This window comes from Cyrtonyx montezumae, unplaced genomic scaffold (assembly GCF_038088225.1).
Source record: "Cyrtonyx montezumae isolate F1298 unplaced genomic scaffold, pur_monq_1.0 scaffold_4, whole genome shotgun sequence".
NCBI classification, from domain to species: Eukaryota; Metazoa; Chordata; class Aves; order Galliformes; family Odontophoridae; genus Cyrtonyx; species Cyrtonyx montezumae.
The window spans coordinates 13,564,182-13,590,596 of NW_027072045.1; the positions used below are offsets into that span (position 1 = coordinate 13,564,182).

General features: G+C 39.5%; 1 protein-coding gene across 3 annotated transcripts in view; it reads right to left on the minus strand.

Annotated features, from left to right (window-relative positions):
• Positions 1-25,978, minus strand: part of TM9SF3 (transmembrane 9 superfamily member 3) — a 43,674-nt gene extending 17,696 nt beyond the window's left edge. For 2 of the 3 annotated variants that reach the window (XM_065746756.1, XM_065746754.1), the window contains exons 1-9: positions 25,772-25,978; positions 17,239-17,434; positions 12,535-12,657; positions 9,745-9,905; positions 8,165-8,242; positions 6,311-6,442; positions 5,626-5,792; positions 2,989-3,083; positions 1,078-1,208 (exon numbers count right to left, since the gene is read on the minus strand). In XM_065746756.1, the coding sequence (XP_065602828.1) occupies positions 1,078-1,208; positions 2,989-3,083; positions 5,626-5,792; positions 6,311-6,442; positions 8,165-8,242; positions 9,745-9,905; positions 12,535-12,657; positions 17,239-17,434; positions 25,772-25,978 (1,290 nt within the window). Of the gene's footprint in view, positions 1-1,077; positions 1,209-2,988; positions 3,084-5,625; positions 5,793-6,310; positions 6,443-8,164; positions 8,243-9,744; positions 9,906-12,534; positions 12,658-17,238; positions 17,973-25,771 lie in introns of those variants that run through there. The other variant, XM_065746755.1, reaches the window with a different exon arrangement.
• Positions 25,979-26,415: the final 437 nt, after the last annotated feature.

A 26,415-nucleotide genomic window follows, 5' to 3' on the forward strand; every position in this document is an offset into this window, starting at 1 on the left:
CTGAAGGACTACTGCATAGAATTTTAAAAAGCTACTTTGTTGTACAACTTCAAAAAGTTCTGCTCTGAAACAACACCCCTCATAAGTTAAAAGAAATTCTGCTGAAGTGACAAGTTACTATTTCCTATTTTGTACTCACAGGGTTATTTCAGGTTACTTAAAAGGGCTAAACAACAGCACAGAAAAAGCCCTCACAAAAGCCATGAGAAACAATAAAAGTTACATAGATTAAATACTAATGTAATCTAAGAAGCATTGTTCTACAACTGACACGGTTAACACACAGTCACAAGACCATAACTGGATACTCAATACTTGCTCAGAAAATAAAATCAGCAATTCTTTTTCTCAAACCCAGATCTCCTCAGGACCTCTTGTCACAAATTTTAGTTTCTTTTTGGTGTTGTGTGTTTTTTTGTTTGTTAGGTTTTTTTCCTCTGCTTGACTACAATAATTTGGAAGTGGTTCATAGGTTCATAAGGTTGGAAAGGACCTACAAGATCATCTAGTCCAACCATCCTCCTATCACTATCCCTACCCAACTACTAAATCAAATCCCTTAGCACCTCATCTAAACGCTTCTTGAACAGCACTAGGGATGGTGCCTCAACCACCTCCCTAGGCAGGCCATTCCAGTGCCTGACCACTCTTTCAGAAAAAAAATGTTTCCTCAGGTCTAATCTAAATCTTCCCCGGCACAACTTGTGGCCATTCCCTCTCGTCCTGTTATTAAAAGTGGTTTCCACTTGATTTCCTTTTGGATTATGTTTAAGTTTATAAATGGTTTGCATGCGTCATGCAGTTGAAAATTCAAGTTGCTAACTTCCCATATTGTACTTAAGATTATTACAGAATGAAGGCCAAGCACAAAGCAGAAGGGACATTTTAAGCAGACAGAGACCTGCTGTCTCTCTAAGCATATGCTATGATTAAAGGAAATTATACTTGAAGGATATTAAATCCCAGATTAAATTTGTAACTAAAAAGCTGAAACTATGAGTCACAACTGTATTTTGATTAAAAGGTAGTTTTCCCATGTCTAACGTGGTTTTTAAATTCTCCATTAAAATGACTCACCATGGTTCCAAACGGTATAGCTCTTGAAGCGTGGTAATAGATGGCAATGAAGTTAATGAAGAAGGCAGTTCCACACACCATTGCTGGAATAAGGAAAGCTCCAATGAACATCTGTTTTATCCATCGCCTTCCTGGAAGAACAAACATTCCAATGGAATCAGTAAGAACTTCCTAAACAATATATTAGCAAGCTCTCCAGAATTCAGATGCTTGATTTCCTCTCCCCCAGAAAGATGAAAGAGATGAGTAGCAACAAACTGCAAGGATACAAGAGCCAAGAGCCAGCTACCACTTTTATCTGGCTTCTGAAAACTTCTATGAGACAGTACATAATTGTTTTACTAGACCACGTGAAAAGAAAAACAGATGTGGTGTGAGCATATTCTGTCTGAAGAACAGCATGCACTGGCAAGGATGGCCAAAGAAACTGGGGTATGAAACATAAGCACATACCTAGGCTACAGATAAGCAGTGACAGATAACCAGCAGAGCTGACTCACACCCCATGTTAAGGCTCCATTGAGTGAGAGCTCTGTTCTGGGGCCAGCTCAGTAGTACAGCCACCTTCAGGCAGCACCTGCTCCACATCATCTCAACCCAACTAAGATGACTTCATGAATTCAGGATCCATTAAACAACTAGCTATCCTGGGTGTAAAGCAAAATATACAGCAAAATAGAACTCAGATCTCATCAGTAGTAGAAAAATTAGAAGGAAAAGGGTTTCTAAACACCACACATCAGGGGAAGAACAACATTTGTTAGCAGTTATTACTGTGTACAGCTCCCTTAGGAGCTTAAATACAAAGCACCTCCTGGACAATACCTTAATAATTTTCACTGTACGTATGCACTTCCTAAAGTTCTTAAGTAAGGTATATATTTAAAGTATATACAACATACATGGTTCTATAGTGTGCACTAAATGAAAAATGGTCAGAGGAACAGCATATGCTTTTCAAGACCATCATATGCATTTTCACCATGAGCCAATATGACAGCATTTCACAGTCCACTGCATTTGATCTAGAAACAGAATGCAAATCTGGCTAAACTACAGAGCATGGAACGCTGCTGTAAATCAGTAACTGATTTAGCTAATCTCCAAACTCAGAATGGATTTTAATGCAGTTAAGATTGAATGCTATCAACCTCACCGGAATTATTTTTCCCAAAGCACTGTATAAGATAATAGATATTGTTTATTTTCTTATTGCAGAGTAGGGAATGGACGAAACTTGTAGAAACTGCAAGGATGTAATTGGCCATAACTCAGAGAGGTATGGCAGGGAGCACTTGAACACAGGCTACCCAAACTGTTTTGTCAATTTGATGAGGTTTCTGCTCTCTACTGATACTCACTTTGAACTTAAGTACATATCAGAACACATACTGAAAATCAGAAAAGCTTCCGAAAAGATGCTATGAACAGTTTCCTGGTTGATAATGAATGGGCTAGGAGGTACTGCACTCATCCTTTCAGTGTTATTAAACAAACCACCCAGTATCATTCCAGGATGGCTCTGTAGGAGTCACCTGGAGAAGATGCCATGAACTGCTTGACAACGTAAGTTGCAAAAGAGAGAAAAACTATTACACTCTGTGGATGTTACAAGGCAAACAACTATAAGAAGAGTACAGCAAGCAATTAATAGAGAATACAACTGTTAATAGCTCTTTAGCACTCATTATCTTTAAATTAATCAGAATTTAGCTATCTGCATGCAGAAAACAGCCAATATGGAATAAAGAAATAACATGAAAGTTAGACATATTCAAAATAATTACTATCTTAATGGATTCCAATGGAATGGTGCTACTCCATGAGGACAGCTCTATGTCACTGTAAATCAGAAAACAAACTTTCCATAAAACACTGTAATGAAAATGTTGAAACATGAAAACAATTTACCTCCTTGTCTAGCATAAAGACTTCCTCCAAAATATCCATTCACTGGGGATGTTGCAGCATAAACAAATATAGCTGTACTAAGCATTGATCCTCTCCTACAAGAAGTGATTTTGTAAATGAAATAGAAAAGCAAACAGTATTAGAGAAAAGATTATAGTAAAATGTGCAAATGTGGCCTAAGTATTATGGTATTTTATATTTTTATATAATTTGAAAATTAAAAAGTACATAAATTGTCTACATAAAAATAAGAACTATTTGTATACAAAGTTCTGGGCAAGTAAAACTCAGTCTGGGAAACATTGGTCCAACATACAAAATTCTCTCTTATTATGTTCTTATGTGCTTTTATTTTCAGTGGAATCCAGAAGCCCAAAATTCTCTGGCATTTGGATTTGTATATGAGAATACAATATTTAACTGACTTATATTAACATAAGATTCAACTACTGAAGATAAAAGTTAGTCTTTGCTTAACACAAAAGTCAGTGTTAAAAAAATTGACTACGATTTTGAACAATGTTTCTGCCATCCCTCAGGAAATAACTTTTTAGAATGAAAGAGTTCATCTTACAGAAAATTGGATTTAGAAACTGTAAATATTGAAGCCACAATCAGCATAGAGTATTCAAATCAGAAGTTTGGTTACTTTTAAATTATCACCTTGTGGAATTTTGAAGTATTCATCTTGACATACTTTTTGAAACTTTACATGTAAAACTAATAATTTTAAATTTTAAAAGCCATCCCAGCACACATTTTTAAAATTATCTCTAAGAATAGCAAGATGCAAGTTATTCATGAAGAGAACTATTTCCCTACATCCCTCTGCCACTCTGGTTGCAAGAAACAGCAGAAAAAGTTCAGACAGTTTGCTATATTAGCTCACAGTTAGTTGCTCTGAGAGATTCTAGACTGCTGGCAATTTGCCTTCTGATGCACAATTGCTAGATGCCAGCCTCAGACCTTGAATTCAGCCAGCTTCCCTGACTGGTACAAATGAACAAAGTAAATGTATCTGTTGGTCACACACACGTTAAAGGAAAAGTACACTAACATTTGCTTCTTAACAAATAAACATGATTTCTATTTTAGAAAGCTATTATTTTTCAAGTCAGAAAGCTAGACAGAAACCAATTGTAACAGTTGTTCTAATTTAAGCCAATTTGGAAATACGTGCAAAACCCCAGGATACCATGCGGTCTGGTGTGATGCACATAAACCTAAGTTACATGTAAAGTGATTGGCAGATGCTCATTTCAGACTGAAATCTCAAGACTTCCTATTCTCAGGTTCACTCATTTATGTTTCAAATACCCTAATGGCAAAGCTGTTCAAAACAGTAAATCACTACTAATAAATGAATAGTTGGAACGATACCATTTCACCAAGAAGCTTGTGGATGGCATCTGGTGCATGACTAAGAATTTTAACAGACCTGAAGGACACTGATAGGCAATCATTCCCATATTGCTTGTTTATGGCAGTTTTCAAATTGCACTGTTATTTTTCTCAACATAAGAACTTTCTGGTACAAACCATCAGTTATACATACAGAATTCACTTAATATAAAGATCTGTTGCAATAAAAGGCCTGGTGTAATTTTTTTAAATTACTGTTCTGTTGCATTTTACAATTGCTTTTTCCAACTTCCAGCTGTACTACTGTGCACAAACATTCTGAAATTGCTTCATTCCCCCTCTTAAAGTGAAAACACGGTGTGTAATTACAGATGTATATAGGTCTATGCAGAAGTATAGACAAGAAGGCACAAAGGAGAATAGCATCACATGAAAAATGAAAATATGCCAAGATACCGACCACAGAGTTGCTTTTTAAACATGTAATTAAAAAGCAGTCTACTTCAATAACAAGAGTTCTCTCTAGTGGTATATCAGAAGTACTACAACTTGTTAAAACCAATGGTGAGAGGTGACAGATATGGGAGAACAGAATACAAAGAAAGAGTTTTCTTCATTCTTCAAAACACAATCACTACTGAAAGTGAGGAATACAATCTAGAACAGCAAAAAAACTTAAGCAGACTGAGAAGCAAGGAAGGTAACCAGATGAACCACAACTGGTATCTTAAATTGCAACTGGAGTACTCTTTAAGAAAGTTCTCCCCAGTCAGGACCAAAGACCACCTACTACAGTAGGTTCTGCAAGCAGCACCTGCTGAGCAGCATCTGCCATCTGTCTGAAAAAACGTAACAGATTAAATTCCCAAACCTGAGACTTAATCTTTATAGGAGAGAGGGGAATAAAAAGTGTAATACAGTACTATGTTGTCACCCCATATAAAAGCAGGAGTGAAACATGCATCTTCAAACACTTATTTCCCAAACAATCTATCACTGCCATACCACAGAAGAATGAACTAATTTCACAATGTATCACATAAAAAGCAAGAAGTCACAAAGTTAAAGATCAAATCACGTGATCAGATTACAAAAAGCTTTTGCTAGAATTCAAGACTCCTCCAAAACACTACTACTACTGATTATTTCCTACAAACTCTGGAACACTTTTCTGTTGCTTTTTTTTTTTTTTCAAGCCAGCCAGAACAATTTTTTGTTGTTGTTGTTGTTCATTTAAGCATTTATATGTGGGAGGCACTGCACCATCGTACTTACTCTGTGTATAAATCTTCTATCATTGCAACAACAATGACTATGAGAGACACAGCAAAAATCTGACACCCGGAGCCAATAAGTGATGAGAATATGAGAGGATGACTGGATGGTCTGAAAACATCTCCATGGACCTGCTTCCATCCATATTCATCACCTAGATCTCTGTCCTAGGAATGACAACAAAAAAAATAAAATTTATTCATCATAATTACACGTTATCATAATTAGACAAAGACACAAGCAAGGCACAAATTAAAGATTTAATTTAGTAGATCAATTGTAAGTTTACAGCTTTCCCCCTAGGTCTGATGTGTTCAAGAGAGAAATTTACCCTTCCGATGCTTTCAAGAAGACAAAAAATACTGCTTGAATGCAGGAAGCAGGAAAATCTGTTACATTTCCTTCCTGCCTCTAAAAATTTCTGAAGTGAAGCGCATGTAGGCTTCTGTTAAGTACTCAGAGTAGATCTCATTTAATCTAAATGGGAATACAAACATTAGCACAGCAACAACAGAATTCTGGGTTGCAACCTAGGAGCACGTTGTAAAGAAAATCAGTAACGCTTTCAAAACATCCGCAGGGAGTTGTCTGCCAACTAAAGAAAGCTATCCAATTGCAGATAACACAATGAATGCGTGAAGATAAATTGTTAAACCTTAAATAAAATTGCTAATGCAGATCTTACCATATCATCCATTTCTTCCTCCTTGCTGTATCTTGCATAATCTTTTCGCAAAGTTCTCATTAATATCATAGACACTAGGCCAACCAGAAAGATCACCATCATGAAAGAATTGAAAATTGAAAACCAGTGAATCTACAAAAAGAAAACATATCCTGAAGATTTAGAATCATAAATGTGTTTGAAATCTGTTTCAACATAGATATATTATTGCTCAGCAAGACAGCTTGTCAGTGCTAACTAAACAACAAGCCTACATTACATACAATATTCAGTCTGTAGAAAGTCTCACTAGAACTGGCCTCTGAAACACTACACAAAGCTTTTCAGCAGCTGAACTTCCTCATGACCAAGTTATCACAAATTACTTAAGCACCAGCAAGGTCTGAACAACTCTAGCAAGCCCCCCTGGGCAAAGTAAAGGCACAGCAAAACGCCACCTTACTAATGTGGTTCACACTGGTAAGAGATATGTTCACAGGTCACAAAAATCAGTGGAATAAACAGCTGCTCTGCACAGGACTAAAACATGCAGCAGCATTATTCTGACGCTAACAAGCACACTTTCTGCTTTCTTACTAAGTTCAAATAGAGTGTAAATCTTCCAATTTCAGAAAGAAGCATAGCTCGGTATGCTATCCTAAAGGAAAATGCAGTGACAAGCTTAAATCATCACAAGTGGTATCATCATTTTGCTTTCCATTTACTTCAATCACAAAGTGTACACATTAACAACTGCAGTTATGTTGTGTCTTTAGAACTAGACTGCTTCTGAGCATGTAAATGTATTTACCTGAACTGCCCTGGTATTTGCAGCCCACATCAAACTGTCATGCAGACATTTACTGAAGCACTTCACATGACTGAAGCCATTCTATTTAAGTAACAGAAATATCACTTAAAACCTGCAGACCTAGAGCTGCCTGAGTGCCTCCACACGCATTACAATTAATGCTATAGTAATAGCAGGCTTCAACCTGTACTGTTGTATCAGACTAACAAGAATTAAACTTCACAAGACCTAGCACAGAGAAACATTTCTTTAATAGTTGCTGAATGAGAGGAAAACCTCACTGACCTAAATCTGCAAGCCACATCAAAGACACAAGCAACAGCGAACAGTGGAAATAACTTGACAATCTTTTATTTTACTTTACTCTTTCAAATAACCTTCCTCTAGCTGGTAGCTTTATGCCACATCAACTGGATTCTATGCAGAAAGCTTCTATGCTGCTTACTCTATTGCAATTTAAATGCCAGTAAGCTATTTCAATTACGTTAATTTTCTAATTTGCAAAAAGTTTACTGCACAAAAATACTGAATTTAAGGAGCCCAACATAATTAAGCTTTTTTGTTGGCTGTTGGATGGTCAGTGTTCCAAAGTTACACTCAAAGCACTTCTGGAAAATTTTATTTAGAGATAGTCCCAACATCACTTTGATGGATGTGACCATCTGAGCTCATGATTGTGTTTAAAAACAAACAAAAAAACAAGTACAGTTTCTAAAAACTGTGTGCCACCTTTTGGTCTGACACTCAGAACAGCAAGGTGATGGGCAATTTCAGGAAGCTGAACAACACCATGTATGATGGCACCTCTGCTTCAATGAAAAGGACAACTTAGGAACCTAAAATTAGAATCCAATTTAAAAAAGTAATACAGACAAGACACTGAGGGAACAAATGCAACAAAGAGAGGTAAGTTTAATACCAGTTGCTATGAAATGGCCCTCTGCTACATTTTCTGTACAGTAGAACACTAATGGGGAAGCTGTAAAAATTTCCATTATATCTTCTGAACTAACACACACATTTCAGAGGAATATTTCATAAAGTTGTTTTAGAACAGTACATACTCTGTGCTGGAAGAAAGATGGGTCAAGGTACTTGTCAAATCGATCTTCAAATTTCACATCTGACTTCTTCCACTTCACCTAAAGAGAAAAGTTTACAACTGAGAAGCTTATTATAATACATTCAGCTATAACTACAAAGAAACTGAACCACATTTTTGAAATCATCTACTTCAGAGATTTTCTTCAATATGAATATAGGTTTGGGCAGATGCAAGACCAGTGTTCTTAAAGTCTACAGTCCAGACACAGAACCAACATCAGCCACCTTGCCTTATAGATGTAACCTTCCCTGGGCACGTTTAGGAACAAGGAAGAATCAGCCTCCCAGCTTCTCAGCTGTCTGTCATCTCTGCCTGACTAATCAAAGATGAGACTTCCAGCTGCCAAGCACAACAAACCCTTCTCATGATTACAGAAGGCACTCAAAGATACTCACACTGGTGCTGCCAAAAATAAAATCCAAATAACTCTATTTTCAGTTTTGTCAAATAGTAGTTTGTCCAACAGGTCCATCCAATACAATTTGTGAACTAAACACTGCACAGATGCCAGTCCAAAATTTTCTCAGTGGTTCCAAAAGAGATGTAAAGTTAAGTCTTGAGCTCTGTACACAAGTATTAAAAGGAACATCTAACATCACACTAATTACTGACAGCTACTCAGTGCTGTCCACTTAAAAATTAACAGAACATATGAATTTCACAATGCTGATGGTACTTGAAACAGAAAACTGAAAATTTCTGCTATAAATTCTGCAATAAAAATGATTTGAGAAAGCGCAGATAAATACAGTTATCTGCACTTTGAACGTTATGCCTTGTTCAACATAAGAAAAACAACAGTGGCAAGAACGTACTGTGAAAAAAGATCTTATGCTGACACCTACTGCTAGCACACTGTACAAAACTAATGCATTAAGAACTAGCTTCTGCATATGAATTTGGAGAACATGAGAGAATTGACTTAAATGTCTAATGGACCAAATAAGAAAGGAAAATCTAAGAATCTCACTCATTGGAACAGATCAGAAAATATTCTTTATTCATTATCTTTTACCATAGCAATTCAAGAGAAAAGCAGAAAGCTGCAGAGAAAACCTTGCGAGGCTATATAAATAAGAAATTCTACTGCAATTGGAAAAATAAAAAAAAGCATTAATACTAACTGCCTACAAAATACAAATGTTTAGAGAAGGCTTTGCTGATAGTTCAGAAACCACCTCAAATCCGTAACATGCAAGTCACTGCTACAAGCATTAAGGAAATATATAGCTGCCCTGGGGCCCTCAGAAGTCCTAGTCTCCATGTCTTTTGGGACAATACCTTCCTTTCCTAACAAAACACCTTTCTGCAGATTCTACAAGCTCTGCTATGTTTGAAGTATTTAAAAAATCATCACTTTCATTTTCCATTTACTCTCAGTAAATGGATTTTTCTGAAATTATAAAAAAATTGTAGAATTAGATAAGACACCTTCTTCTAAAATAATTTTACACAGATCCATAGGTATACAAGTAACTATCTTTGAGCTCTTTTATTGTGCAATGTCCCTTCAGACACATGTATTACCGGAGTACTTACGGAATACGACATCTGGATTTTTGTATTTGGTACCAGTTTCACCTTTCCTTCACTGGTCAGATTGACATCCACAATTCTATTTGCATTGTAACCAATTTCAAGTTTTTTGTAAGTCCAAAGGTAATAATCTTCCCCATTTTCATCTGCTTCTCCAACAATGCCTGCACAGGAAACAAGCATACACATCTATCACAGTTCGCTTTTCAAATATTATGCAATTACATTCAAAAATACAGATTTTTGAAGTTTTGGCAGGGAAAAAGCAATATTACTATAGGATCTACTGTGTTCTCTTTGCTATGTTTGCTTTTCAAATGCAATACCTGGACTACACTTCAATGACTGTTACCTACAAGATGTGTTTTGCAATGCCATTATAACACCACAGCACACAGCTACAACTCCTACGTGAGAAACATGAAGTAACGATTCCTCTAATTTTATCTATAATTCTTACCACACAAAGAACTACCTGAATACAGATTTAAAACATACAAACACAGCTTAGCCTTGGACCTCCATATCTTCCCATCATCTTGTTCAGTCTTTTCCTTCATACATTTCTCTTTCTTTACAAAACTCTGCTTTCATTGTGTTTTCCTTAGTTGACCCCTCAGCACACACTTTTTGCTCTAGAGGATCTCTCTCTCAAGGATATATAAAGGTGAGGAGAGTAAGTAGGTGAAGGACATGAAAAAGGCTCTCACAAAGAAGCAGGTACGTGAAGGAATGGCACTTTTTTTTTTTTATTATTTTTTTATTTTCAAGGAGGTATTTTTTCCTGTCACAATTTTTACTCAGGCTCATCTGTCAGAGTTGCCTTGTATATGGCCAAGCACACAGAACAATCCCCAGTTCGTACCTATGCCATATAGCCTAACACCTGGAGTACCACCTGTTCCCATGGTCTGAAGTCATTACATTTAGAAACCGTTATTGAAAGGTATTTTATTCCTGGACTTCAGTAAAGTAGTAATAATCCTTACCTAAGGATTATTTCAAATTTAAATGATTGTGCTTACGTCACAAGAACTTTAACATCAGTAAGCCTTACAACGGTGGAAAACCATGAAGAACCTAAAACACTACTTTTACTAAAGCTTGCTCAGAGACAGAAAGAATGTTACAAAACCATCCAGATGAACTCAGAGAAGGGGCTGATCTCGTTTAAGAACAAAATTAAGCAAAAACTGCCTAGAATTCTCAGCTAACTTTTAACATCATTCTCAATCCTCTTCTTTAAAATCTCCACAGAATTCCTGCTTCATTTCAGTAGCATAAATTCTGCAGTCACCAACTATCAGAACATGTGGTTCTGTTCCAAACAGATCTATTACAAGCAGCTTCTTAATGTTATACTGAAGGTGATACTCAGAATCTGAATGTTTATAAGCTGTAGCATTAGGAATGACTTTTATGTATACAAAGCATACTAGAACATTAAAAACATCAAATTATTCACATTAAATTGGATTTTTCAGTTCAGTTCATAAAATTCTGTGTGTAGAAAGTTTAGTAAGCCTTCTCATTCTTCTGTATTTGAGGCGAGAAGAAAAAAAAAGTTTCAAAATAGAATATGAACAACTAGCCCTGGGGAAAAAACAGTCTTCAAGACTACCTAGTCACACAGGGTATGAAGGTATAAAGGAGAAAGCTTAGCATCCATCATCAGTCTAAAGCTGCCGTTAGTCTAGAAAATCTTTGTTTTTCCTCTTCTGAAAGACCAAAATCATTAAAAAAAAATTGTAACAATTGTCACTTATGGATGCTTTTATAAAATAGCATACAAGAACCATACAAGAAATGTAGCAAAGGCCACATGGATGAATTAGCCCTGCTATAGAGCCACGGAGCAGTTATGTATACAAATCAGCTGAAAACAACAAAGAGGTTAAAAAAAAAGATATAAGAAACAAAAAAAGAAAGAAAGAAAGAAAAAACTTTTTTTAACTAGCATAAATAGTAACAAGTCATCAGGCTCAAACTGTACTTCTGTAGGTGTTGTGGGTTTTGGTTATCTTTGGAACAAAGATGTTACTGTAACACAGTGTTGTTTCCTGGTGCTTTTCCTTTCTATTCCGTTTACAACAGGGAGGTTAGGGCTTGGAGGTTTTGTTGATTGCCATCACTGTAAAATGCCAAGAGCAATGTGCAGAGCACTTCTTTACTGGGAATGTGACTGAGGTACAAGGGAGGGAAAAAGTTAGAGTCTAAATGACAATGGTAATAAGGCCACATTACATTGCTTTAACACACGAGCACTTCTAGAATAGATTAATAATACTTGGCAAGAATAATTTTAAAAATTGTATGGAAACTGGTCAAATAAAACTTTCATATAATCACAGACTACATATGTAAAGCCATCAAAAGCTACTAAGTTACCATAAAAGTACATCTAACAGCTTTTATTAATTAACATAATAATGTCAAGAATGTTTCAATGAAATTGCAATTCATAGACAAACATGGACATTATCTCTGAATCAATTACCATTTACTTGAACATTTAAAAGAATTTAACCCTAACAACTTAGTACTATCAAAGAGATGCTTGAACAACATATCTGTTTTTCCACTGTTTGTGTAATTCATTTGTACTGGTTCTACAACTCCTCTTTCAGAGTAATAATCCTTCAGCTTACTCGTATTACTTGGCTACATAAATTCTACATGCTTGTGAAATTCTTCTAAGGAAGCTTAGTCATTGATGACTCCAGGAAACCCACCAGCACAGTGAGCTGTAATCCCGTAGCTGTAACCTACTACTTAATTCAATCCATCACTCACCCCATATTGGCAAGTCATCAATATACATCTGGTACCAATAGTGATTTTTGATAGCATACACAAAGGCTTCTCTTCTTCCTTTGTCCAAGTCAATTTCACAGTAAGTAGTCTGCATTACATCGTCTGCAAATAATAATAATAAAGCACTATTAATGATTTATTAAAAAGCTGGCTCAAAATGTTCACAGTCAAGCAGATCGAGGAATGGGCACTGCTGGAGTCTTTGACTCCTCTTGGCTACACTGAAGTAGGTAACAGAAAGGACATTCAAAACAGAACTGTCAAAGCAATTACACAACTGTTCATGTAATTCTACCCTTCCAAATACAGAAGTTTCCCATTGTCTGGATTAGGAATGGTTTCAAAGTATCCTTGTGCTATTTTATTTGCACAAGATCAAAATCCATTTATTGACAGTAGCATTATTTGGACAGAGACTGAGAATGCTTTTACTTTAACAAGAGGTATGAAATGATTAACAAATACACAAAACCGTACACATGATTAAGTCTTCCCTTTAGTATCTTCAGGTTCATTGATGGTCCCTGTTAGCACTAGGAACACTCGTCATTATAAACTAAAGTATTGTAAAGTTTTGAGCAATTTCAAAGAAGGAACAGAAGCAGAGAAAAAAAAATGCAGAAAACAGAAGTAGGAACAATGCAAGGTATGCATAAGAAGCTGCATTTGGAAATAAAATAAATCCATCCTTTGAAGCCAGAAAATTATTTTTCAGCATCTACAATTCGTAAGCATAGCACTTAACAACCATGCTTTCACACCTCAATTTCCGTTTCCAGTGAAAGGCAGTAAAAGGTTTTACATGTAGAAGAACTTGTACAGCAATGGATTTAGAGAGGAAAAATAACAGCTGCTTTTGTGAGAACGTTTTCACTCCCCAGAAGTACAAAATAAACTGAATGTAAATAAATTCCTGCTTCCTCTTTTGTTATGACTGATAACTGTGACCTATTTCTAGTAGATACCCAAAGTAAAGTTCTGTTTTGTACTGAGATTCAGTCTGGCTGAGCTCTCCCATATGCTACTAAAATGTAAAGCTTAAAAAGAAAATTGAACTACCTGCACAGAAGGAGCACTGGTAAGTTGAGTATTTCCAATACAAAACATAGTTTCTCTGGTAACAACAATTTATGAAAACAGAATTATGGGCAGTATCTCTGGTCAAGCAAACCTGATGTAGAGAGTAGAGAAGCAGGGCAGCAGGAAACGGTAAGGGTGAAAGTACTTGAAAAAGATAAACCAGTAGAGTCTGATAGATGAAGCACTGCAGAGCAGCAGAGCACAGAAGCCTCCTCTGGGGGAAGTGGTAAGGGGCCAGGTTATTTTTAAGCAGACCTCTATCTTGCCTGCATGGTTGACCATACAGCTACACAAATGGCAGAGGTACCAGCACCACTGAAGAACAATGTAAGGACAGGAGCAAGTGCTACTAATAAACTAAAGCATCAGCTACACATACATTCTTCATTTAGAGATCTTCCCCATTTTAGCTTGAATATGGTAGCCTTTGTTTGTGGCTATTAATTAAAATAAATTTAGTATTGGACTATAATAATCTAATGTCAAGTTCCTCCACAGGCTTTCAGACCCCAGGAACTGAATTCTTGTGCCAGCTGAGGCGCATCATTCTACATTCAGTCCTCTGGAAGGTAAATACTGTCTTCTGCTGCTGTAAAAAAGACTTTGAAGTACCATGTGAAGGGAAAGGACTGCCATGATGTAGACAGCAGCATGCCACAAAAAAGCCGCCCTCCATTTTTAGAGATTTTCCTCCCAGTATTCAAAATACCAAGAAGACCACACAGTGCTATGACAATCAGCTATGGATCAACCATGTCACAAATTACTCCAGTGCACAAAACAAAAGCCAGTACAATTATTAGAAAGACCCTCAGCTAACTCTTGTAACATATAGACATGATTTTAATAGCATACACTTTTCAGCCATACTATGCTGTACAGTTCCTCCCATTCCCTCCCAAAACAGTTCTTCCAGGAACCAAGATAAGTGCTCCTTTCTCGAGTCATTGAGAATGCTGAAGATATAACTTAGTTACAGAACAGGATTAGACTGCTAAACATAAGTGAACTGTGTGAAACGACTAAATGAAAGTAGATTAGATCAGCATTCAGTGACTGGGACAGCTGGTAACTACTTCAGTTTTACTTGATCTAAAGCTTTATCTTTCTGAGATCACTTTTTATCCAGCTGCTAAAATAGACCTGCAATACAGTACAGTTTCACTAATATCAGTAACACAGTAACAAGCTTTTAAAGATAAGAAAGCAAGACTAAGAAGGTGCACTTACTCAGATCACAAATTTTTTATAGTCTGATCAATTAGGTTTCATACAAAATACTGTATCTGACCATCTCCCAGTAGAACACTGAACATCATCCTGAACAGCCACCACAGAAGTAAGAGCAAAATTTAAATATGTTAAAAAAAATCCTTTCTTCTTTACACTCACCTTTGCTAATTGTTACTGTATTACTGGCAACAGCAAAGATTACTTTTCTAATTGAAGTCGCTTTGATGGCGACATTCAGTATGTTTAATAATTCACTGGGTCACTGATGTAATGTATACAGGATGTCAGTTCAAATGCTGAAGTTGGAAGTACTAACCTCAAAAGAAATTAAAACTTAAGGAAAACATGTTCACCTGTTGTTAAGAACCATGAAAGGCAACAGACATACTAAATTGGCAGGGACATCATCAAAACCAAACAACTCACGAAGTACAAAAATCAAAGCACTTTCTCTCTTCTGAATTCTTGTTAGTCTGGAATAAACCTGTATTCAGTGCAAAAGATCTCTCCTAGCCAAAGAGGAATGGTACCAATTTCTGTGTTGAGGAGGTGGAGGTTCAGAGTCACTGAAGATCTACTTATCTTTGTGTAAGAAAATAGGCATTATGTATCTTTTTCTAAGTGTTACATGAGGATCACTGAAACACATTCATTTCTCCATTATCAAAGTATTTTACAGAAGCAGTTGAGACTGTATTCACAAAAGAAAGGCAGAAAAACATTCTGGAAGGATGAACAAGAAACTACAGGCTATGAAGAGGACATGAGAGGAGGCAAAAGACAAATCAAAACTTGACTCTAGTTTATCTGTTCTCCCAAGCAGAACAAGTTTCTCAAACCTAAGTCAGACTAGGGCATCTCTGGGACAGCAGAGGCTCTAGGTATTTTCCATCTCTGCAGAAGAAACATTACCAAGCATTTCAACCAGAGTAAGCCAGTTCAGTTCTTTTCCTTGATGTCATTTCAGCACTCCCACTAAAACTGGACGGGTAAGTTACTACCTCCAGGTCCACAAGGAAAAGACAAGTTGGGGAAGTGCTGATCAGTACGCCCAGACTGCACTAGCAAAAAATTTATAATGACAGGAGAAAAAATTAATCATGGCTTATCTTCAGAAAACAAGCTGGGGGAGGGGGCAATAAAATAATGAAATAAAGTTTGTTTTATGAACAGGATGGGGAAACAGCATTTATGTCATTTTAATCTGGTGCATCATGTAGAGCAAATGCTTGTCTTTGGAATAACACAGTATCTTCACAGAGATGCGACAAAGGGAATAAAAATTAAACATAACAACCTGCAAAAATAAATACTTATTGTATTCAGACAACAGAAGCTTGGCTTAATCTTCACAATCAGGCTGAATTGCTGCCAATTAGCCTCTGTTTTCAACAGTTTGTTTCTGAAACTTTTCTACATGGTTTGGCAGGAAAGCTATTTCCCTCACATTGATTAAAATTTTCAGCAGGCACTAAGTCCTGCAAAGAAACAATGAAACTGTTTTCATAGCTACTTATTCAATTTATCCAATTTATAATAAAAGTATAATCAAGAGATGTTTGATTCTGGATAAAATTTTGTAGGCTACAGAAACTGATGGAAAATGGTCAGACGAGACACTTTGCTTAAGTTCTCTACCCAGTTAAGCACCAATGATGCAATAATAATACCATCTATGTATAACAACACAAACATTGATTTCCAAATTGGATTAAACACAAATGTTAAATTCAATATAAACAAAATAAATCTGTTATCTGAAGTTCTACAACTACTAGTTAACAGCACATGGAAGAACTCTGGGTACCAAAGAACACAGTTCAAAGTATAATACCAATAAATGTATCTGCAAAAAGAAACTAGACCCAATAAATTACAATAAAAGCATTTGCCAAGGGTATTTTAAAGTTGACAACAAACAGATACAGTAACTAATTTCGTGTTAGGGTAGAACTTAGGGATGCTGAGCACCTGCTTCTCTTTTCCAATTACGAAGGACGTGCAAGTATTCAAATCTAGAGAAAAAAAAACTTCAGAATTTATAATTGCACAATAATCCTAGTAAGCATATTTTTAATCATTCATAGATACAAATCTTAGTTTTATCCTATAAAACATCATCAGTTATTTCAGAAGTATGTTATTTTGGATGCTGTGAGCATCTTAACGGGCATACAGATGGAAACTGTAAGCTGAACAGCCAGCAGTGGTAGGCAACCTTGCAGGGCTTTTGAAACAACAACATGAAAGACACCCAGCTGCCAGCAGCAGCTAAAAATTTCAACTCTTCTAATTCCAAAATCTAATTCTGCCTGTTTGTGTGGTTTTGTTTGCTTGTTTTTAAGTGACTGTGTGCATTCACATGCTTACCTTTGAATTTGATGTCAAGACCACTAAATTCCAATTCAACTCCTTGAAGTGCTTCTCCTAGGGTTTCGTGGTAATGGCTGATGCTTTTTTTTGATCCGACACAGAAAGGAAGAGAGAAATATTTGTATGTTTCCTGACGATTGTGATAGGGTCCTACTGTATTCATCCATAAAACAACTTCCTCTTTATCCTGATACTGAAAGATAAAATTAAATGAGTTAGATGAGAAGCCTGCAGATTGGAGACATTCTAGATGAGACATTCTTTCTCGTTCATAAAAGTAGTAAGGCAGAGGAGCTCAATCACAGTTACTTTTAAAGACAGTCTGGCATTATCTTTTGGGTGTCAGGAGATACAGAGCAGAATTTTTCAGATTGCTTTCTGATGAAATAAAGAAGTATCAGAAGAGGGGGTGCATCACATGAATCTGAAAGAGAAATTTGAAGATGTAAAGAGAAGAAGCAGAGAAAAGCAAAAACTGCAAACTAAATTTTTACAAGTCTGGGGGAAATATTCATTAGTTGAAAACAAAACTTCAAAACCTCCACTCAGAGAAATGAAGTACCAAAATCTGTTAAACAAAATCTTAGCAAGCAAATTAGACAACCAACCCACGGTGGCAGACACATCACATTATCCTAAAATACAACTCCTTTTCATTCTTGCAATGGTATAAATCACATACAGAATCGCCAGGAGCACGCAATGCCTTACAGGAAGCACTACAACTCAACTGCGGTGTACTTACAGGAGCTGAAAGACAGAACTGTCAGACAGAAGGACTGTTACCCTGATACATTTCCAACATTCTCACTGAAAAGCCAGACTGGCGATGAGTCTGGTGTCTGTGATGAAATTCTTTGTGGGAATAACCGCCTTCAACTTTCCACAGCTACTGTCAGCCAGCAGAACTCGCTCCCTGGCTGGCAGCCACTAGTCTTTTTTGGTCGTTATTTAAGAAAAGTTCTTATCACCATTCATCTATCAGTATTACAACATTGCCTGAATTCAAGAGAATTAAGTGATTTGAAATTGTAACTTGCACTGCATCTAAACATACCTGGATTAGATATACTAGGTATGCAGATTACAGCCTCTCACCTCCAAAACAAGTCCTCTACTGCAAACCAAATACATTAGGAGGCAATGATCTAGCTTCACAGGCAGAAAGAAACTGCTTGCAATCATGCACGCTGGCAAACATGCGCACCATACAGATCCCAGTTTTGTACAGTACACAAGACTAAAGTATTATTTTAAGGCCAATTTACAAATGCCAAGCACAATGGAAAGGAAACAAAATTCAATTGTTAATTAGCCTATTTCATAGAGTCCAGCTGAGATATTTATATAGCTCTCCATCTCCCTTTTTAACGAAAGAAGTGTTCTTCAACTGCACTTAGAATAACCACTGTCATACCAACAGTTTAACTCAGGCATAATTAGCTACACTTGGTATGCACTAAATTCTTCAGATATGATGCTTAAAAGCTGAAATCAATGATTCAAACAAGTATGTTTTGGGAAATGTATTCCTTCATACAGACACCATCACATCAATCACATCCCTTATCTTTCCGTTTCCAAAATTACACTCTCTTATGCCTGAGTTCCCACAAGAAATACTAAATACCTCACTAACTTCATTCTGAACAGCAGAAGGAGCTGAGAGTCAGCAGTTCCACACAACTGGCCACGAAAGGCACACACACAGTGGAACAACTCCAAAGGGTAAAGAACATCAGCAACAGAGAAAAGAAAAAGTAAACAGCACAGCAAGAGAAAGTAGACATTCCTCCTCTCTGCCAGCAACCAGAGAAGTTACACTAGGGCTGCACAGTTGTCCAATTTCCAACAGATGTTGGGAGAGAAGGAAGAAAGAAAAATTAGTTCCAGTCTCCTCAGCAGCAGAAAGTAGAATGTGCACAATCACACTACCTTCAGCTCTTGCCAATATAGCAAGGGACCGGTTGGCCCATACCTCCTTCTGTTATGCCGAAACCACTTCTTTTTCTTCCTCCAACAGCTGCAGGACACATTTACAGCCCTTTCTCAGAACAGTCATAACTTGTTAAGACAATAATTTACCCCTTGTAATACAACAGTTTACATAGACCATGTTATGTCTCTGTACAGCCTTTACTAATGGAGTAAGATAACGTTCTCAGATCCGATCACTAAGTTTTCCTTAGCTACTTCTTTCTGCCTTGCTTCATACTGAGCTGGGAATCCCGCATTTTTGGGGCTATACCAGGCCACTTGGAAGTGACACAATCCAACTTCATCACATACAGCAGTTGAAGTATCTAGTTGTGGGCAGTGAACTTCCCTCAACAGGAAAACACAGACATAATCAGAGAGACAAATAAGAAAATATCTCTACTCTTTCAAGGAAGTCTGTAATGCAGGCAGTCACAATAGCTCATCTTAAAATTAAGCCCAGTTTTATGATGCAACCCAGAGTTCAGCACAATCTGCCACAAGCTACACTGCTTTTCCATCCGAAATTTGTCCACTTGTAACACATACTGCCAGCCTTTCCCAACCAACTTCTGCATTATGGCATTCTTCTGTATAAAACACATCTTCCCTTTGCTCCTGAGGCCTCAAGAACCAAGCAGTAGTCAGTCACAAAGTCACTGGGACACTCCAGTGAAGCCCGATAACACTTTGTCACTCTTTAGATGTTGGAAGATGCAGGAAGATGCATCCAACGCTGGTTCTATAAAGTCTTTTTCTTTTTTATTTTTTTTTAAGTGGTAGGGTAATTAGGTGTCAAGAAACCCAGTGATACCAAGAAGCATTACTACCTTCACAATGTCCAGGTACCTGCAAGTAGCAGTGGCAAAGCACTTACCAAAGCACTACCACAAAATAAGTACTATTTGGACAAGACAAAGATATAGAGCATCCTCTGCGACTCTTCTGTCAGTTCTGTATGATGATTTCCAGCAAAAACCTCATACCAGGGAAGAGATCATGTAAAACAAGTTGCTAAATAAAGAACACCTGGCTTCACTGGAACAAAAGCATTCAGGTATGCCACATCACTACAGGATTAGGTTGTGGCCAGCCCATTCACCCAGTCTTGCAGAGGTTTCAACTATTGATAGTTCCTTTATAAATTCTTTCAGGGTACTGGAAGCCTCTTGTAGACTGCGAGAAACTGGAGGCCATAGAAAACAGGGAGAAAATTCCATCTCCACTTTTCACTCTTGGCAGAAACAACATACTGAAGAAACTATTATTATATCAGTTATCAGTCACAGATAACACCAAACAAAATAACCAAACAAAATCTTGAACTTCTATATTTTCTACATCTTTTGAGGTTTGAATGCACCAGAGCAAAACAAAATCCTACAGCTGTTTGTTAACTGTAAGAGTGAAGTTGGCAATAGCATATAGGCAATGGCAACATGGAATAAGACAGGGCAGTCTAACAATCTCATTTTAACAACTGTCATTTAGCAATATGAAACTTGTTTAACCAACAGTGTGACAGTTTCCTTCTCTTCCTTCTTCTGCCTCACTACACTCACATCCTCCGTTAGGTCTCCATCATTCTACAAGCACTGATGAATGACAATGAGTGCTATTTTTTCTTCATAGAGGGATTCAATGACACGCCTTTGCCTGACAAGCACTCCATGTCAAATGCTGTTGTGTCAGACTGCTCCACTGCTGCCATCTGACACACAGCAACAAAACGTAACAGAATATTGGTGGGAAGGTTCAGCGACCCCACCAACATCCACCTCTAGGCCAGCATAATAAAATAGGGGGCATTATATTCAGTGTAGCCCTTGCAGTACCGAGAGTTCTCTATCAGTAAAAGCACAGAACAAACGAAAGAGGCCAACTGCAGCATACAAATATCCATGTCAAGAGTCCAGCAAGTTAAATCCTGTCTTCTTACAAGGTATAAATGGAAAGGTCTTACTCCCATTACATGTGCAATAAGATTTTTGAGTCACTGCTTGATTCATTATCATCTCTTCTCTAAAAATCCTGCAGCAAAGATTTCTGTTACAGCTGTATCTAAAAAGCTGAGGCTTACAAATAATGAAATAACATGTCAAATGGTAAAATAATTAGAAGCAAAATTCACCATCTGCAGAGTAAATTCCAGATAATTTATCAGCGCAACATTATCCTTTGTGAAAACTAACTACAACATGTTCCTAATATGAAAGACTTATTTTGATGTATTAAAGCTTTTCAGAGTTTCAGCTCTTTCCTGAATTGTCCACATGGCACTGAACAGCAGCAAGGCAGCTCATCATGGGCCTGGAGAGCCAGCGCCCTGTTAAGCACACAGCTACTGACAAGGGGAATGAGCAGATGCCACCACGTCAAAAAGTCAACAAAAAAGATGCTGCAATCTCCACACTGTTATAACTCAGTGTGTCTCAGCTCTGCTGGTACAACTACGAAGGAGTTTTAAATATGTTTTGCTTCCTATGACTTATGAAAAACATAGCGTGATTCCGTAAGCGTAGCCTTTTCTGCATTAAGCTTAATATCAGTGCAGTCATTTTAGTAACTAAATGGAGTATAAAACAATCTATTCTGACTGCGTAAGAGCACAGTGGCAGACAAAAAACATGCATCAACATAAGCGTATGCCAGTACAACTTGACTCACAGGAGGTACATCTTCAGAAACCCTTCCTCTAACAGTGCTAGAGGACCAACCAGCATGTCAAGCACAACCAGGTACTGGCTGTAACACCCACAACAGTTGGGGATAACCGTCCCAAGGCCCCACAAGATGGCTGTTAGACAGAACCACCTTAACTCTACCCACACTCAAACAGGGCTGCACGCTGACATTCCAGCCCACTGCACAACTGAAACTGGCAGAAAGCCAGCACAGTTTGCACCACCTAAGTGATGACTTCCATCAGGTAACAGTGCAAACCCCAAAAACTCATGCCTGTGTGTCACCTTGAAGCTTAATGTGAAGACAATTTCCATATCTGTGTGGTTTTAAAACAATACAAGCATGGCAATACTGAGTTCAACTTTGGAACAGGACATAAAACTTTCCTTGCTGCTATGCAAAAAGGAAACTCCTGAAAAGTGGAATTAATTCAACATTCCTTTTGTACAACTGTAGATCTTAGCGTGGCAGCCCCGTAAATAAACATTTTGCCCCATAGAACAACTAAGGCTAGATTACAGCCAGTAAGTGAAAGGCTGCAGAAAAGGACGTGCTATCGGTAGGTTACTCATGTCTCTCATCCATTAGAAACACTCTGCAAAAAATGATGGAGGTACAGAGGATTACAATTACCAGACTTTATGTGATGATTCAGCACGATGATTTCAAAACAAGAGTTTCCTTCAGACACCCTGCAATTTTACTCCTCTTCTCAAGCTGAAGCTTGGAGCGAGGCATCCCAGGAAGCATCACTCAAACACCAGCACTTGTTTCAGGGGAAAAAGGAACATTATCCGTTATTGGCAGAGCAAAACTGCAGAAGCAGGATAGGAAATAACACAGGCAGCAGCCAAGACTCAATCATCAAGTAATAACCCAGGCTTCTTGTCCCCTGTATCTTACAGATATTCAATCAGGCTCTGTGATAATGTGCAACTGCAGTTCATATCCACAGACAATTAAACCTTGGATTTCTGTCCCATGCTTTCCTTCTGACAGGACAAGTGATTTCCAGCAAAGTCTTTATATTTCTCTCTGAACATTAGGGCTCACCAAAACGTGGCACATTCCAGGGTACAAACAGTCCTCCTACATCCACAGCTCCCAGCATACTAGGCTGCTCAGCACACCACGTCCTGCTTTCCTGACATCTACTTCACCTCTTCAAAATGGAACCATGGCAACTTCAAAAAGGACCAGGGCTGCTTGTCTGCACACAACTTTGTATGACAACTATTTTAAACAAGTTTTACAATCCCAGAGCTTGAATGTACTCTATCAGGTTGTAAGCACAACAAAAACACTCCTCACAATCATCACAAACTAAGAATGTTGCTGCTAGGTACAGGTGATCTTGCATCTATTTTTTAATATTTGTAATTTATTTCCATGCTTATGAAGTATTAATAACTGAACTGCAGAAGGATTCCAATTAAACGCTACCTACTCCCTTGACCACTCCCCGTGCCAAAGTCTCAGGGCCTTTTATGCTCTTTTTATGGTTTATTTTAATATCAGCTCCACCAAGTCGCAGAAGTTGTGATAGCCAAGTGCCAGAGGCAGCCCAGCAGCCCTACAGTGACCGCCTTGCCTCCACAGGGTCACAGTGTGGCAAGGCCACATCACACAGCCAGTGGTCAATAAACAGCACAAACAGAACACAGACAAAACACAGGTACATCGCATGCTCTGAAGCATGAAAATAAGCTGGAGAATGAGCAGGCAAGTTGTTGGTCTCTGATAAATTCTTCTGTTGTGCTCTGAAGTTACGCTCATGCCCTGTGATAACCAAGGCTGTCAAATCCCAATTTCCTCTCTACTCTCTACTGATTTTAAGTAGCCAAGTCTTTATCACATATCTGCTTTATGTTACCCTTTCCAGAATTTTTAAAGCCCTATATACATGCTTAAGACACAGCATACCTTTTGTAAATGTTACTGATTCAGCAAAGCTACCTACATCCAATATCTCCATAAATGCTACTACCTTGGAACCTCCACCACACAACTCCTGTAGTATTCACTTCCTCAGTTTTATGGTTATAATATAAGCAACGTAGATAAAGCACGATCAGAGAATTGAACGCTATATGCAAAAACACATACCACAGTAAACATTTCATTTTACAAATATTTACATTGTATATTACAGCAGCAATAAAGGAACTGAAGATTAACCAGCTAACGTGTAAGGCAGTACTTCAAGGCACTGTGCACACCTAATGCACAGCAGTCAGGGGCTGGGGAACATGGAAAGTGTGGGACACAGTATCCTGTGCTCCCGGTGGAACTCAGTCTCGAAGTCAGGGAAAAGTCAGAGTCCTGAATCAGTATGTCACTATTTCTCCTCCACTTCCCAAAAGCAAGCACAGCCCCCAGAATACAGCAAGGCACTGAGGTTACAGGAAAAGCCATCTTCCAAATGTAGTCATTTTCAAAACAGAAAATTCATATTTAAGGAACGCCTCCTTCAGGCTGCTAATCTCAAAAATCAGCACACTAATCAAAATCCTCTTAATGTTTCACTTATGCTATTAGTGCTTCCACTCTCCCATGACTCATGTGATATTAAAGGTTCAGAACGTCTAAGCAGGGCCACAGCCTTCCAAAAAAAGCTAACTGTCCTCTTACATCAATTATTCCTAACCTGCCACGTGATGTGCCTGCGCTGGACATCACACAAACTAGAATACTAACCCAGGAGACAGAGGCATGACTTTGAAGGCTTCTGTAACTTAGACATTTTTAAAAATGAACTTGTAATTTCCATTAATAACTGCTTAAGTGCTCATTCAGAAGACCTAAAGCCATCAAGTGAATTCACTTCTGAAGAGAGAGCTCTTAAAAAATAGAAAAGTGATAAAAACTGAATGCCAGCTCTTCGAAGCACTTCTCTCCCCATAGGGCTGCCAACATTAAAAGGAGGAAATCCCAAAAGCAAACAGCCTTTCAATCAAACACATCTGCTCCCCAGAAGCACTTGGCGCTGGCTTCACTTTTCTGTCATTAGCTGCAGCACCAGTAAATCCCATTCACTTTTAAAAAACAAAGGCCATTCTAAACAGCGTTCAAGTCTCATAAATGCAGTGAATAACGCAACCACACTACTGTCTGCGTGCACGCTATTGGTGCCACTGCTCTGATTCACTAGAACACTTATCGCGTACAGCACCAACAGCGAGCTGCAACAGCGGGCCAGGCTGCAGGTGGGGGCAGCGCCCAGCCCCGAGGCAGCACCCAGGGCAGCACCCAGCCCAGCCCCGAGGATGCACGGCCCTCCCGTGACGGGGGCGTGCGGTATCAGTGCCGTCCCGCGCCACGCTCACGCCCCAGCCAGCGCAGCTTCCGCCCTGGCACAGCCGAGGCCGCGGGGGGATACCGCCGCACCGACGGAGCGAAGGCGATGATGCGACGCCATTTACTTTCCAAGGGATGCCGGAGGTGCTTTAGAGAACCGCCGCGGCGGCGGTGCTGCCCGCTCAGACCCGGCGTCGAGCTCAGCGACCTGCCGGGAGGAGGGGCCCGGCGCCGCGCAAACACGGCGGCACGCCTGCCGGACTCCGGCTCCGGGACGGGACGGCAGCGCCCGCGTCTGCCACGCCGCCAGCGGCCAGGCCCGCACGAGAAGCCCCCGTGCCCGCTCTCCCGGGGCGGTCCGCGCGCGCGGCCCGCACCGCTACAGCGCGGCTCCCGGTACCGCTCCCGGTTCCGCACGGTAACGGCAGCAGCCGGAGCGGCGAGGCCGAGCACAGCCCCCCGCCCTCTCCCCGCGGGCCGCGAGCCGCGACCCGCTGCCTCCCTCCCGCCCCGGGCACCTCCGCCCCTCGGCAGCGCAGACAGGCCGCGCCTCGGCCCGGGTCCGCCTCACCGTGTGCTCGTGCTCGTCGGCGCGGGCGCGCGGCGGCAGGCAGAGGAGCAGCAGCGCGGCGGCCGCGCGGAGCAGCAACAGCGCGGGCGCCGCCATCTCGGGCCTCCGCGTCCCCGCGCACGCAGCAGGCCCCGCCGCGGAGCCGGCCCGCGCCCCGCCACCAACGCCGACCTGCGACGCCACTTCCGGTCCGCCCGGCCACGTCATCCGGCCGCACGCCGGAAACGGGGTACCTACGGCGGCCGGCAGGGGCCCACCCACAGCGGAGCGGGGACGCTTTCTCCGCTTTCTCCCGGATGAGGGGGGCGGGGCGGGGCAGGGCACAGCGCTGTCCGGACGTGGGAGACGAGGTGGCTTTAGAGGGAGTTCAGTGGAGCAGAACTATATTTTAACCGACAGAACTGCGTTATGGTCGATGAACTCAGGATAGCGAGCCGTCGTTTGGAATGAACGGGGAACTGCATGAGGCGGAACTCGGCCGCAGAGCAGCGTGCAGTTTCACTCGCACCCAGGTCTGCCGCGATGCCCGTATGAGCACCGCACATTCACAAATGCCATTTCTGAGTGCAAAAATCTACAATCGTGTACAGAGCATGGGCTGTCAGGACAGAGTGAACTGCCGCCCCGTGACAAACAGCTCAGTT